The sequence below is a fragment of the Peromyscus californicus genome, unplaced genomic scaffold (assembly GCF_007827085.1).
Source record: "Peromyscus californicus insignis strain IS unplaced genomic scaffold, ASM782708v3 Scaffold_8__1_contigs__length_139910024, whole genome shotgun sequence".
Lineage (NCBI taxonomy): Eukaryota > Metazoa > Chordata > Mammalia > Rodentia > Cricetidae > Peromyscus > Peromyscus californicus.
This window is the reverse complement of record NW_026294606.1, coordinates 66,140,778-66,156,211: the sequence shown is the minus strand read 5'-3', so window position 1 is coordinate 66,156,211 and position 15,434 is coordinate 66,140,778. Positions and strand designations below refer to the sequence as shown.

At 37.4% G+C, this 15,434-nt stretch overlaps 1 protein-coding gene across 7 annotated transcripts in view; it reads left to right on the top strand.

Moving 5' to 3' along the window:
- Positions 1–15,434, top strand: part of Mindy3 (MINDY lysine 48 deubiquitinase 3) — a 73,219-nt gene that overhangs the window by 43,077 nt on the left and 14,708 nt on the right. For all 7 annotated transcript variants that reach the window (XR_008215623.1, XM_052727127.1, XM_052727126.1 and 4 more), the window contains one exon: positions 12,412–12,484. Coding sequence is in view for 6 of the 7 variants with exons in the window: in XM_052727127.1 (XP_052583087.1) it covers positions 12,412–12,484 (73 nt within the window). In the remaining variant the exon portion in view is untranslated. The remainder of the gene's footprint in view (positions 1–12,411; positions 12,485–15,434) is intronic.

Sequence of the window (15,434 nt, the reverse complement as noted above, 5' to 3'; positions counted from 1 at the left end):
CTAAAGGGCAAACTAACATTTCATTCAGTAATAACACTAGTTTTCTATGTGTTTTGTGATTTAAAGTATTTTTGTCAATGATATTCCAATGTGTATATATTGAATCTTTGTAGTAATTTATGTTTTAAAAAAATCCCAAAATTTTCACAAAAACAGTTTTATGGATGACACTGAAAATATACCAGTGTCAAGTAATTGATGGCTTTGGCTGTTTGTTTGTTTGTTATATATTTTTTAAATAAGCATTCACATATTTACATATAAGATACGAAAAGGTCTTGACCCATACATTTAATGAGTCATAGACTGACCCACTTTTCCATCCCTTTTCTAGAAAAAAAAAAAACTCCTTGACATTGAGACTTCAGTTTTATTGCAAATTATAGTTTGCAATAACTTATTTCTAACCTAATTTAGACACCTTTTTATATGTCTTATCAAAATAATGGACTTAGCTTGAAATTAATAGCTTAGTATTTTATTTTTATAATAGTACGTCTTTATTTTCTAATTTCAAAACAGGTATAGTTATATTGGTAAATTTTGCAGTGCAGTGAAATGTGGTGCAAACTGAAGAATCCAGCCTAATCTCACCATGTAAATATTAATAAACTTGCTGATCAACCCCAGAAAGTGTTTTTTTTTTTTTTTTTGTAGCTTTTAATTCCAAACAAGAATCCAGTTAAGCTTTGTACGTTGTAGTTGATATCTATTTATCTGTTTTAAATTAGAACTTTGGTTTCTTGATTCTGGTCTTTTAAATTGAATTTACTGTATTTTATATTATAGAAAACATGTTGCACTAATGGTAGTTATCACTTACTTTGAACTAGTATTTATCCAAGAATTATCAAAATGTTCTTGGCTTCATGTAATACTTTGTTGTGCATAGTGGAAAAACTATAAATTTGAAGTAAATGGGATGAGGGAATACGATAATGATTGACTTGAATAAATCGTTAGCAGTTTGAAGAGGGCTGGAAAGATGGCTCGGCAGCTTAGAGCACTGGCTGGTCTTTTCCCAGCACTCACATGTCAGCTCACAGCTGTCAAACTCCAGCTCCTGGGGATCAGCATCCTCTTCTGACCTCAGCAGGCATCAAGCACACATGAGATGCGCTAACATACATGCAGACCCTAATATACACAAAATTAAAATAAGTAGAGATTCCTTTTTTAAAAATGGTCACCTTACAACACTGTTTTTACTTAGGTCAGATCATCATTCAGTTTTTAACGGAAGCATGGAAGACATGAGAGGTGTAGACTGGACACTGGCAGTGTTGTGAGCTACACAGCCTAGTTTTAAGCCTTGGGCCATTTTAAAGCAAGTGCTGTTTGTGAAATGTTTATGGTTTCCCTAAATTTGTTGTGGTATCTTTTAAATATCAATTCTAATACTTGTAAATAACAGTTTATTGAGCTTAGATTCCAATATTACTGAATGATATTTAAAGAGTAGTTATAAATAAGTAGCATCAAAATACATGTCATCCTTCAGATTGCTGTTGTGATTTGAGGGTAGATAGAAAAGCTGCTCTCTCAGAAGTAACCCATCATCTGACTGTCTGCGGTTATCCTTTGATAAGAACAACTGACTGTTGGGTTGACTGAAACTTTTAACACCATGTCGTATATGAGCTGCCCGGTGACCTAGGACTTACCTTTGCAGTGCTGTTGGTATCTGTTTCTGACCCACAAGAGAGAAATGTTTATAAGATTGAAAGAAATTTTTATCACAAGTTGGTTTTATTGAGTCAATAGTAAAATGAATTTAATCATTTTAAATGAACACATTAGATAACCATATTAAAAATTTATTACACGTTTTATGGAATTTTCTCTGATTTTTAAATTCGAACTTTCCACTATGTTTTAGAACTCATCTTTTCTGATTGACTAGTGATCTTTTTAAAAGTCTGACTAAACATGAGCCTGTGTTAAGAGCGAAGGTGATACTGTTTTCACTGACACAGTATCTCAGGGAGTCTGCTAGAGAAACTCACTAAAGCCGCCTTGTGTGGATTGGAGATTGATTCTTGTCTTAGGGAAATGTCATCGAATCTCCCTGCAGAAGCCTTATGGGAACTGCAGAGTAGGCAGGCAGCAGAGTTCCCACAGGGCCTTCTAAGACTGATGTAGGCAGGAGAGATGCAGTAAGTAAATGGACCCTTTCAAAAAAGAAACTTAACTCCTGATAAGTTGAATGGAGAATTTTTCATGCTAGCTACCTGAGCTTTGACAGAACAAAACCTTTAGATCTGCCAAAGGGAATATGCCCTGTGGGCATGGGTCTCCAGACATCCCTCTGTGGTGCCTCTCACGGTGTTGAGAACTTGCAAACTCACTGCACAAGAGCAAGTCCTACGAAACCGTGTTCAGACTTACTTTATCCTTTTGAATTGTTTCCCTCTAATATCAGAACATGAAGCTAGTTCTGTTCAACAGTGCTACCTAATGAATAATAACGGATGTTCAGTAGTTTCTTTGTGGAACTTACTGCACCATGCTTTCCTAATCAGTGCAGTTCTCTCAAAATCCTAGTGCCTGCCTGGAGTCAAGAGCCGGTCTCCTCATGACACGTCTGCACACTGCAGAAAGGCTGCAGGGTTGCGGTCTCCTCATGACGACATGTCTGCACACTGCAGAAAGGCTGCAGGGTTGCGGTCTCCTCATGACGACACATCTGCACACTGCAGAAAGGCTGCAGGGTTGCGGGCTGAGCGTGTGGGCATTTGCCCTTAGCTTGCTCTTTTCTAACCACCGTCTTCACTTGTGAGTCTTTATCTCTCTCCTAATTGGGTTTAAGAATGAGGTACTTGGAGCATTTTCTTAATTTCTTATTTGAGAACTCATTATGAAGTTAATTTACATTGTTAACAGAACTTTACATTTTAAAATAAATTACTTTAGATATTATTAGATGATCTTTTTTTTTTTTTTTTTTTTTTTTTTTTTTTCGAGACAGGGTTTCTCTGTGTAGCTTTGCGCCTTTCCTGGAACTCGCTTTGGAGACCAGGCTGGCCTCGAACTCACAGAGATCCGCCTGGCTCTGCCTCCCGAGTGCTGGGATTAAAGGCGTGCGCCACCACCGCCCGGCTAGATGATCTTTTTATTGTGCATTTTAACCTAAATGTAAGCTAATCATTGCTAATTCAATATTTTTAAAAAATGGAAAAGAGCAAGCCTATGTACTCAGAAGTTTTGTCTTCAAAGAAACAGGGACTAAATTCTTTTTAAAGTCATTTTAAATTTCCTTTCAAGGTTGGGGTGATTTTTATAGCTTTGATTTTGTTCTGGTTCGGCGTTCTCTCTCTCTCTCTCTCTCTCTCTCTCTCTCTCTCTCTCTCTCTCTCTCTCTCTCTCTCTCTGTAGTTGCATCTTTGACTTTTCCTATAAGAAAGTACTTTTTCTCTCAGGTAAGAGCATAAGTGCACATTACCATTTCAACAGAAAATACACATAAGAGGAGTGTAATGCAAAGGAGAAACACAGCATGTAACCGTTCCTTCCCCAGCCCTCTTCCTTATGTCTGGGCTTGGGATGCACAGGGCCTCGCTTCTGTGTGGTGCTCTGTGTAGCATTAGAAAGACCACAGCACGTAAGTGCGAGAGAGATCCCTTTTTGGGGTGTTTTAAATTTGTCCAATTCTGTTTGAATATAAATTTAAAAATAAGTAAAATGCTTTATAGTGTTAATGTTTAGTGTTGTGAGGAAAATTCACTTTTATATATCTTTAATTATTAGATAAAACCATGAAGATTAATTCGTGGGCATTTTGTAATAATTTACTTCTGTATTTTAACCAAGTTTAGTCATCCCATCCATTTGTCTTAGATTTTACTATTTCTGCTGTTTACATTTCGTAACTTACCCACTACAGGAAAGGAATAGATTTAAAACATGTATTTATTTTTTAGATTAAATCATCATAATTTGTGTGTCTTAACATCTGTCTTCTGAAATAAACTTAACAAATAATTTTGAAAATATTGAAATTCCTTGAAAGTTAGATGAGAAGTCTATACAAATTAACCATTTTCAATTATTTTGGCATTAAAAACATGAAGTATTAACCATAAGCCTCCCTAACTGCTTGGCATATTTTAGGCCAATTCCCATTAGCAATTTAAGATTCTGCTGGTGGTGTGTATCACCACAAAACAAGGAAGACTGTTTTGATGGCTTTGACTAGGAATCTGGAGTACAGTAGCGGTGTTCTTGCCTGGAGGGCAGCATCACTTGTACTGCTCTCCTCTCTGCTCTACTCTGACTGGGGGTCAGGGGTTGTTTGTTGTAGATAACTACAACACTTCTCAGTCTCAGTCTACCTGCTTCCTAGGACCAGTGCCTGCCTCCCTTATCTGTTTCATAAGAGAGTCCAAATGATTGCCTAAAGAATCATGAGGCACCCTGGGTAGACAGGCCTTAAAGCTGTCCATCCTGATCAGTCTGTTTCTCTTCTTGTCAGCAGTTGAGTCCACAGCTCTGGCTCTTTAACTGAGGGAAGAGTATAGTCAATAGAGCTTATTACAGGAAATAGACTTTATGTACCTATAAGATATATAAGGAAAAATCTTACATATCTAATGTATGACCATTCCTAAATGTGCTTATTGAAATCTTGGCCAACATTTTTGGTCTAGCCTTGATATCTTTGGCAATGTGACTGGATATTCTTGTCTTGTTTTGTTTTTTAATTCTTAACTGTATTATTCATGTTAAGTGAGGTAACTTGAAAGATTATTTTCTAAATTCCCCTAAAGGCAGTCCAAATATAGTAGCAGTCTTGGCACACAGGAGAACCATTACAAAGTAGGCACCTTAGGTGTTAGAAGTGAAACTTCTGACTGGACTGAAAAGAGGTTCAAGTGGGTTGCAGGGCACAATAATGAGAAAAGACTACTCGCCACTCTTGGTGACTTTATAGTACTGGAGTTCCTCATCCCTCAGACGGCTCCTCCCTTTGCTGGGTGTGCTTCCACTTGTACATGGACAACTTAGAGCTCTATGGAAGAGGAACCCCTAAAGGCTATTTCTAGCCTGACAACTTTAACTTTGCTGATGAGGTACAACAGGATGAGGTACCACACAGCAATGGGCTGTTATAGAGATAGCCTGGGGCTTTTGTATGTTATTAAGAAAATGAAAACTAAAACAAAAAGACCTCTAGCTTCAAATGATACTGTGTGTTTTGAGAACATTTAATGATTAATTAAAATCTGTTTCTTGATAGTTCCCAAATCATTTTAAGTATAGTTAACAAGACAGAGTCAGTATAAAATAGATTATAAAGTGGCTCTAAATTTTACTTCAAACTGAAAGGTCAGTTATATATTTGTATTTCTTTTATTGTTTGGAGGGACCTAAGTGGTAATATAAAATGTCTGCAAGCTAAAATAGCATTTTTTATGGGTCCAGTCATTGCATTGGGTAACCTGGAAGTTCTTTGATTACAACAGCAGATTCTTCTTGATAATGAAAAAAGGTGTGATGAGTAAATTGTTAAAGATCTCCTCAGTTACTCTACTGGTACGTAGCCAACACAGGCCTTATAGTTCTACACACATTTAGAAGAAGAGGTAAAAACCCTGTCTCGAAAAAAACCAAAAAAAAAAAAAAAAAAAGAAAAGAAAAAGAAGAAGAGGTAAAGTTACATTTTAAAAAGACTTAGTACAATCAAATAATTACGCTGATAGTACATAAAATGCTGCATGAAACAGAGGCACATGATCAGATTCTTAACTGTGGGATATTGAGTATTCCCTTTATATCTTAGTCCCTGTTCCTCTGCTACAGGACATCACCAGTTAAGTAAATGGGGATGAGGCTAGATGGTCTTAAAGGCTGGGTTCTCTGGTAATCCTTGTTGACTAGTAAATGGGCTGTAAATAAATGACTCCCCCTAACATTGCTATGGCCAAAGCATCTGATTATGTCATACTAATATAGATATTTCATTTTAGAACAAAAATAATTTTGATAGTAACTGTACCTGAATTTATTCGATTCTTGTGTTTATGATGTTTTCCTCCTGAGAGAATTTAGAGTTACAGATGCTTCTGATATTGAAGCTTTTTCCTAAATGGTTAAATTAGAGGTGAAGAAAATACAAGTAACTGATAACTTGAGTGACATAGAATTCCATCATTACAATCCCTTTAATTAGAACTCACTGTTGAAATGGGAGATTTGAGGGTTAGTGCTGTATATTTGGTCCTCATTTTAGAAGGTAATTTTAAGATAATTAAGTATTTATGAAAATGTTTTAAGTAACATATTTTTCTCTTTCATCTATTAGACTGTAACCTGAAGTGCAAAGACTAAGTCTTTCTCTACCAACTAATAGATGAGCCAAAGTAAGAAATAGGGAAGAAAAACTAGAAACTATGGGTGTGTAGATCGTGAGATTGGAATCTGCTAAATGTAAAGCCCAAGGGCTCTTACTATAATAAAATGTTAGAAGTAGAAAATCTGAGGGATGGAGCCCTCCTCAGACTTAGAGAATTATTCATGAAAGTTCTAGTTTAGTGCCTCGATGTAAAACGTGAAACTTGAGAATTAGGATACCCTCCCTGAAGTATTTACCTTTAGGATTACAAAACACTCGAAATGAAGTAAGGTTCTATATTTCTGTTCAAATTTGGTGCACAAATACATTGAATATTAACATGCAGTCCAGTTTTCTGTGTGGATCCCTCAGCTGTGGGTCTTTGTGCTAGGATCTTTGCTTCTCCATGGCATCCTTACTGAAGAAGGTTGCCAGCGGAACCAAGAGAACACAGTGTGCTCTCTTGTTCAAGTCTAATACCTTGCTGGCTTAGCATGGAATATGCTTGTATTTATTGATGCTTAGAATTTAGACACAAGACATCAGGTAATTTTAAGTTGTTTCTTATAATGCTGGGGAGTTAATGTAACCCTTCTTGTACCAGTAAAACTTCAGTGTTCCTTCCCTCAACTTTACAAACAATAAGAATACATTTCTCAGATTTCACTTAGGAGTGTTAACATAATGCTTTACTTATATTATCCACCAGCTCATTCCCTGAAATGGAGTATTCTGCTTGTGTTTTTACTTAAAGTACTGTTTTCCTATGTCATTATAAATTGTTAATTTATAGGTATATAAATTTGTGGAATGCAAAGTAATGTTATAATATGTAAACACACTGTGGAATAATTTAGATCAAGTTAGTTAGTGTCCATGACCTCCAGTCCTTATCATATTTTTGGGAGAATATTTAAGATTTACCGTCTTAACAGTTTTGCAGCGTACAGTTGTCTACTGTCTGTACTCATCATAGTATGTACTAGAACTGAAAGGGAAACCTTCCTTCAGTCTGATTCTTCCTCCTTGGATCTCAGGTCTGTCCAGTCCTCCTAACCCCCAGATTCTGTAATCAACTTTCTGCTATGTACTTCTGAATTCAGTTGTTTTAGAATTTACATATTAATGAGAAGAAATATTTGCCCTTCTATGCCTGACTTATATAGTATAATAGTTTCCAGTTCTGTGTGTAGTGATGGAAATGACCATATTTCTTTTTGTAAGACTGAGTAGTATCCCATTGTGTGCTACAATTTTCATTCGTTTATCTTTTGCGAGACATTTGGCTTTTTTCTATAACATGTATCTATACTGCACATGACAGTATAGATAACTCTTTAACCTTGAACCTTTAGGGTTATCCCAGAGTGGGATTGCTGGATTTTAAGTAGTTCTTTCAAGGAAAACTGCACAGTTTTCCATAATGGCATAGCTGTTTTGCATTAACTCCCAACTACCATGGTAAGAGCTTATTTTTACTTCCTTGCTGACACTTGCCTTTTTCTAACAGTGGTGAGATGATTTCCCAGTCTGGCTGTAAATTGCATTTCCCTGAGTTATAATATTGAGCTTTTTTTTTTTCTTTTCTCGTAAATTTCATGGCCTTTTGTGTGTCTTAAGAGATGTCTATTTGTGTACTTTCCTACTTTTTAAGTTGAGTTTTTGTTTTCTTACTACTAAGTTGGGATCCTTATATATTTGGGGTAGTAATCCTTTATGAGATGCAGGGCTTGCAAATGTATCCTATTCGTGGGTTTTAAATTTGATGTGATCCAATTTGACTATTGTTGGTTTTGGTTCCTGGGGAGTTTGAGTGAGATTATAGAGTCACTGCCATGGCCAGTGTCATTTAGTTTTTCTGTATTGTCTTCTACTAGTAGTTTTACAGTTCTCGTTTTCACATTTATGTCTTATCCATTTTTAAGTAATGTTCATATGTGATGTGCGCTAACAGTCCAATTTCCTTCTTTTACTGGTGGAAATCCAGTCTTCTCTACACTGTTAAAGAGACCTTTCTCTGCCTATTTCACACACACACACACACACACACACACACACACACACACACACACACACACACGGAAGTCAGAGAAAAACTTTCAGGAGTTGGTTTTCTCCTCCCACCATGTAGTTCATGAGATTGAATTCAGGTTCTCAGCCTTGGCGGTAAGCGCCTCACTCCCTGAACTATCTAGATGGTGTTTTTCAAATCAGTTGGCATGCCAGGATTAATTCTCGGCTCTCTGTTCTGTATGACTGTCTTATGCCACACTGTTTTACCATTACCATACTGTTGTCCTTGTTTGTTCTTTGTCCTCATGATTGCTTGGCTATTTAGGAACTTTTGTAGCTCTTTTGTGGGAATTTTAAAATTGTTTTTTCTCTTTCTATGAACAATGATGTTAGAGTTTTAATAGATATTGTATTGAATCTACAAAGCACCCCAGGCAGTATGAACATTTTAATACTGTTAGTTCTTCTGCTTCATGGTTATAAGGGATTACAATGAATAATTACATACCAAAAATTAAATAACCTAGAAAAAATTAATTTCCTTGACAAGTACAACTATCTAGTTTTCATGAAAAAGTAAAAACCCAAAGATCAGAGGAGGGAATACTTCCAAATTCTATGAATCCAGCACTGCCCTGACTTTGCAAGTAGACAATGACAGCTTAAGAAAAGTCAGGCAAGGTTGGTACATACCTGTGATCCCAGCACACGGGAGGCTGGGGGAAGAGGAGCCTGTTCCAGACCAGGAAGGCAATAGAAGGAAAGGAGGGAAGGCAGGAAGCCAGTGTTCTTGACGTACATAGAATTCCTCAACAAACGTGAGCATGTGCAGTTTGACAGCACATAAAACAGAGCATCCACAATGACCAAGTGCATTGTGTTACTGGCATACAAGAGTGTTTCAAAATATACTAATCAATAAATGTGACATATCACATCAAAAGAATGAAGGATACAAACTATATGATTATCTTATTAGATGTGGGGGGAGGGGCAAAAGTATATGACAGAATTCAGTATGTTTAGATAATTAAAAGCTCTCACCAAGATTTTTATAGAAGGAGCTCACCTCAGCACAGTAAAGGCCATATGCAAGGAGCCCATGGATTCTCAACAGTGAAATGCTGAAAACTTGTCCCCTTAGCTGTGAAGAGAACAAAGACTTCTACTATGTTTACCATAGTGTGGAATGTCCTTGCCAGAGCAATCAGGCTTGAGAAGAGACACCCGAGGAGGAGGAGTAGAGAAAGCAAAGTCACTGTGTTGTTGGTATGATCTTACATAGAAAACTCTACAGACTTCAGGGAAACACTGTTGAAGCTAGCAAACAAATACAGTGAAGTTCAAAAATGAGTGTTGCTATACATTAGCAAGGGAACTGCCTGAAAAAACAAGGGAACAGCCTCAATTTATAATAGCTACCAAAAAGTACCCAGGAATAATTAAAACAAGGAGTTGAAAGATCTGTGCACTGGAAACTGAAACATCAATGACAGAAATTAAAGGAACAAATACATGGGAAGATGCCCCTTAGTCATGAATTTGGAAAATTAAGAGTTTTGTTTTTTAGACAAAAGTCTGATTGTTTTTTTCTTCCTCTATTTAGATCATAGTTTTATGTAATACTTAGAAATTCTATGGAATATCTGAAGTACATCAAACTCATCTTCTCATCACTAGTTGATACTACAAAGGATTAAATGGAGCAGGTGAATAGGAACACAATTGGTTCCACTGCTGTTGAGCTGCTCTTAGCCAGGACTGCACTTGTATTCATCCACTGGTTCACACAGACTCCCATAGAAGAGAAGTGAAGAAAGAAGGAAGCTTAGGAATAGTTCAAGGAGCTAACGATTATACTAGAATAAATGTAGAATATAGACAGCTAAGGAATAATATTTCCAGTCTTAACGGTTGCTCTCTGAACCTTTTCTTTTTCTTTTTTTGGGGGTGGGGTGGGGTGGGGGTGGGAGTTTCAAGACAGGGTTTCTCTGTGTAGTTTTGGTGCCTGTCCTGGATCTCGCGCTGTAGACAAGGCTAGCCTCGAACTCATAGAGATCCGCCTGCCTCTGCCTCCCAAGTGCTGGGATTGAAGGCACGCACCACCACCTGGCATTCCCTGAATCTGGAGAGCTGAGATACAATCCTAGCTTTAGCCCAGAGCAAAGACTGTATTGGTGATGTGAGTTTTAAGAAATCTTGTTTGAGAGGCTGGTGACATGACTCAGTGAGTAGAATGCTTACCTAGCATGCAGGAAGCTCTGGATTCAATCCCAGCATGTTATAAACCAGGAGAGAGGTGCATGCATACCTGTTATTCCAACACTCAGGAGGAGGGTGCCAAAGGACCAGAAGTTCAATATCATCCTCAGCTTCATAATGAATTTGTGACTCTGTCCAAAAATAAAACAGTTTCAAGTAAGTAAGCAAACATAATCCACAAGTCTCTACTCTACCAAAATTACACATGCATTCTTTCTGTGACCCAGTAACCTACTGTAGATCTCTTTTACAAATATAATTAAGCCCACATAAAATTATACCTTCACATTTGCTTGATGCATTGCTTTTGATAGCAAAAGATTAGACATAGCCCATTTATCCAGCAAGTAAGGAACTAAATCATGAATTCAGAACAGCATTGAAAGTTAAACCCCGGGCGGTGGTGGCGCACTGCCTTTAATCCCAGCACTTGGGAGGCAGAGGCAGGCAGATCTCTTGAGTTTGAGGCCAACCTGGGCTACAGAGTGAGTTCCAGGAAAGGCGCAAAGCTACACAGAGAAACCCTGACTCGAAAAAACAAAAAGAAAAAAAAAGTTAAAGCAAAGAAGACATTGCTTGGCATGTGCATATGTTCAGAATAGCAGAAAAGGCCTCTGTCTTGGACGGAATGCAGGAAACATAATCTATATTACCGAATCATTCAAAATACCAAGTCCTCTTTTTCATCTTTTTTTTTTCTTGGAATACATAAAAATACATCAGGTCTTGTGTGGTTGCTTTGTTTTGACTCCCATTCCTGACTTTTCATAAAACCGAAACATGCTGTCCAATCCTGAGGAGGTTAGACCTCAGGGTCAGGTAAGAATTTCGATTACTGCTTCTTTAGTTCTTCTGCCATAAATACGATAAGCATGGGTGAGGATAGAAGTTAAGAGTGTCTTTCTTTAAAAATTTGTCCATAAAACATTTTCAATATTAATATTTATACCTCATGACTGTTGGGCTTTGTTTTCTGGTTTGATTTGGTTTGAGATGATCTTGCTTTGTAGCTCTGACTGAGGATTTGAAATGTGTGAAGGAATGCCTTTTCTCTGATGAGGTGACACACTGAACACAAATTTTGGTAAAAGCTTAGACAGAAGCTATAACCAGACATCAACTACAGGGCCTCAATTCTGCATTCTTGTCCATCAGAAATCGGATTTCACAATGGCTTAGCCGTGAACAGTGATGCCCACTGTGATGGAGAAACTTGATTTATGAGTGAAGAGGAGGAACTCTGTCGTAGGATGTCTCCTTGGAAGTTAATTAGGCATGCAGAACCTGATGCATATGTTACAATCCACTTACAAAGTGGTATCTGCCATTACAATACTCTGTGTGAGTGTCTGTTTTAGTCTTTGCTATTAGAACAGTCTCATAGTTATAATCTCATAGTTTTGATTCCTTGAAAACTAGAGAATGTTCTGTTATATTTTCTGTCTTAGTTTTGACTTGTTGACAATTAGAAGATATTTGAAGTTATATATTTATGTACATATATAGTAATATACAATACACTTATAAATCACCAGGTTCTTTGCATACTGTATTTTATATTCATCACTTTTATGATGTTGGCATGGCATCCTCTCAATTTTCTGTGGTTAGTGTCATTTCCATCCTTCAGAAGTAAAATTAAGCACCTGAAAGAGTTGGTGGTTTCTCTGGCCACTCACCTGTGCTACATTTGGAACTCAAAGACTTCTGACTCCAAATGCCATCATTTCTCCACCTCACCCCTAATGTTTATTGGTAATATCATGATGTTGCAGCTGACTGACAGTATTCGTTTTATTTTTTAGGATATGGCTTTAGTTGCCCCCGAGGCGCCTTCTGAGCAAGCCAGAAGAGTTTTTCAAACCTATGATCCAGAAGGTAAAACATCCTATATTGATACTCAGGTTTTGTTCAAAAGGTGATTGAATTACTAAATGGAAGATGACTGTCAGTTCTTATTAAAAAAAAAAAAAAAAACAACTTAGGGAAAGTGATAAAAATGGAAAACAGAACAATAAAGATAGCAGGCTGTGGTGGCTCCCATCAAATTCTGCCACTGAGCAATTGTGTTTCTTGGTATCCTGAGTTAAAGGTGATTTTCTCTTTGATATGGGATGTCAAAAGCCAGGACTCACTGAAGTAATATTCTTCCTTATTTAACTGATCCAAATGATCACTGAATAAGCAGATAAGGGGCTAGAGAGATGGCTCAGCACTAAAGCACTGTCTGTTCTTGCAGAAGATACAAGTGTGGTTCCTAGTACCCCTGTAACTCAGCTCCAGAGGATCTGACACCTCTGGCCTACACACACACACACACACACACACACACACACACACACACACACACACACACACGCAATAAAAAATAATTGAAAAAATCTTCATGTGAAAGAATATCCTGATCATTCACCTTCTGAGCCTGTGTTTATTCTACCAAAAATTTCACACATGTATCATTTAACTGTCTACAGTTACTGTCACCTGAGGAGTCTCAATGGCCTTTTGTTTCTGTGCTGAGGAAAACAGTGCCTTAACCCTGCATCTCCCTCCCTTACAGACAACTTCTCTGTGAACACCTTAAGTTCTGTTGTAAATTACCACATAGAAACCTAAGTTGTTAGATCAGGGTTTCCTTCAGAGCTCTGAAGACCTTCAGTTGTCTTTGGGTTCTCTGTCTTCTCCTTTTAAGCTCTTTATTCTTGAGAATCTGCCTTTTCCTCTTACAGTGCTCCTTTCTCATGCCTCTGCTGGTACTGCCTCACTAGGGAGCAGATTGGTTCGGGAATGACTGAAAAGACTGAAAACGACAATTCCTTTCAGTGCTTAATCCTTCAGCTTAGTTAACAGTGATGAGAAAAGAAAATTCATCTTCATTAAGGTCAATCCTATAGTCTCTGCATAGACAGCAGTATCTACTAGAGGAAGAAGAACCCATTTTGCTTGCTTACTTCTTGTTTAATACTTGAGTTTAGATAGCCTTGCCAAGCTAACACACATACAAATGTGGAGATGAAAATCTTTTGACTTAGTAAGTTTCTCCCTCTAGAACTTGGAACTATATTACTTGATATGGATTGCATTCCATTCCTCACGATCATAACCCAGTAAATGGGTGAACTTGGTACTGGCAGGCCAGCCACCACAGTTAGCACATCTTTTGTGAGACCACATCCTGCACCTGCTTTCTTTTTTTAAGATTTATTTTTATTTTGTATATGTGTGTCTGTGTGTATGCCCCCGTATGTGAGACTACCACATGCATACAGGTATTCTCTGAGGCCAAAAGAGGGTTTCTGATGCCCTGTAGCTGAAATTACAAATATTCATGAGTCTCCCAATAGGAGTCCTGGTCTTTTCTGCAAAAGCAGCAAGTATTCTTAACTACTGAGTTCTCTCTCCAGCCCCTACATATTCCTTCTTCTAAACATAATGGACACTGGTATTTGTGAGTAACATTACAACTTAGAAAACATTTTACCTCCATGAAGATGTTAAAACAAACGGTGCCATGCATGTGACTGGTGCTCAGTTAGGGAAGTATTTGCTATGCTGGCATAAGGAACTCAACTCAGCCTCCCAGCACCCACATAAAAAACTAACCATGGTGGTGTGTGCTCTTGATCCCACTGCTGGAGATGCAGAGACAGGAAGATCCCTGAACATAAAAGACTACCAGCCAACCAAGCTGATTCATCGAGCTCTGGGTTCAGTGAGAGACCCTGCCTCAAAACTAAGGTGGAGAGGGAGTGAGGAAAACACCCAACATCCACCTCTGACCTACACACACCTTCATGAATACATGTACACACCCACACCAACACACACAAAAACTTTGCTATGAACCTAGAAGATAATTCTCATTTTTTGCAAAGTTGCTAAACTAACTCTGTGTGCATCACTTTCAAAGCTACATATGTATTTCTAAGAACCAAGAGTAGGTTCTAGATGATCTAGACCAACCAGTCTGGACCCCTCTATACATTACCAATGTCTTTTTTACAGCTAAAGTCATGGAAATACTCACGCCATTTTAAAGTTGTTGACATTAGACTGCTGCTAATAATTTGGTATTGATTTTCCTTTTGCTTGAACAATTACAGTAATCTGTATTTTAGATTCTTCAGGATTTTAGAAACCTACTTACTTTGATGTCAAACAAAATTATAAGATCAAAAGTATATTTTTGAATTGCTAATTTCTCATTTGGAATGCTGTCAAATTTTAATCTTAGCAATGCTTTATTATACCACTTTAATTACTTGGCAGGGTTTCATGATTAAATCACAAATTAAGAAATGACAATAATAAAAACTGCTCAGAACATAATGAGAACAATTTATTAGGCAGCAAACCATTAAGCACGAACTTTTAAGGAAGTCCACAGTTTTATCTGTTGATCATTTTGTGGAGAAAAGTATTTAGATCTGGGCTTTGCTCTCAGGTATTTGCTATCCTGGGATTGTAAAATAACAATAAAATTAAAAGAATGGAGCTAGACTGGTGAAAGTGTCCAGACAGGGACATCAGAGAATTTTATATTGTACTTCCTAAGATACTGAATATTAAGTAGAGATCTGTGGTAGCCAATAAGCACAGGGACTTTTCCAGATTACTGTTCCTGTCTGCCGGTGGCCAAATAAAATCTGTTTCACATTTAGAGATTCTGGGCTTGTAGCTGTGTAGGTGGAATTTTCCTGTGCCAGCAGCTGCTCCCAAATAAATACTCAGAAACTTAATATTAATTGTAAATGCTCGGCCAATAGCTCAAGCTTGTTACTAGCTAACTCTTACATTTATTTATGTTAACCCATATTTCTTATCTTTG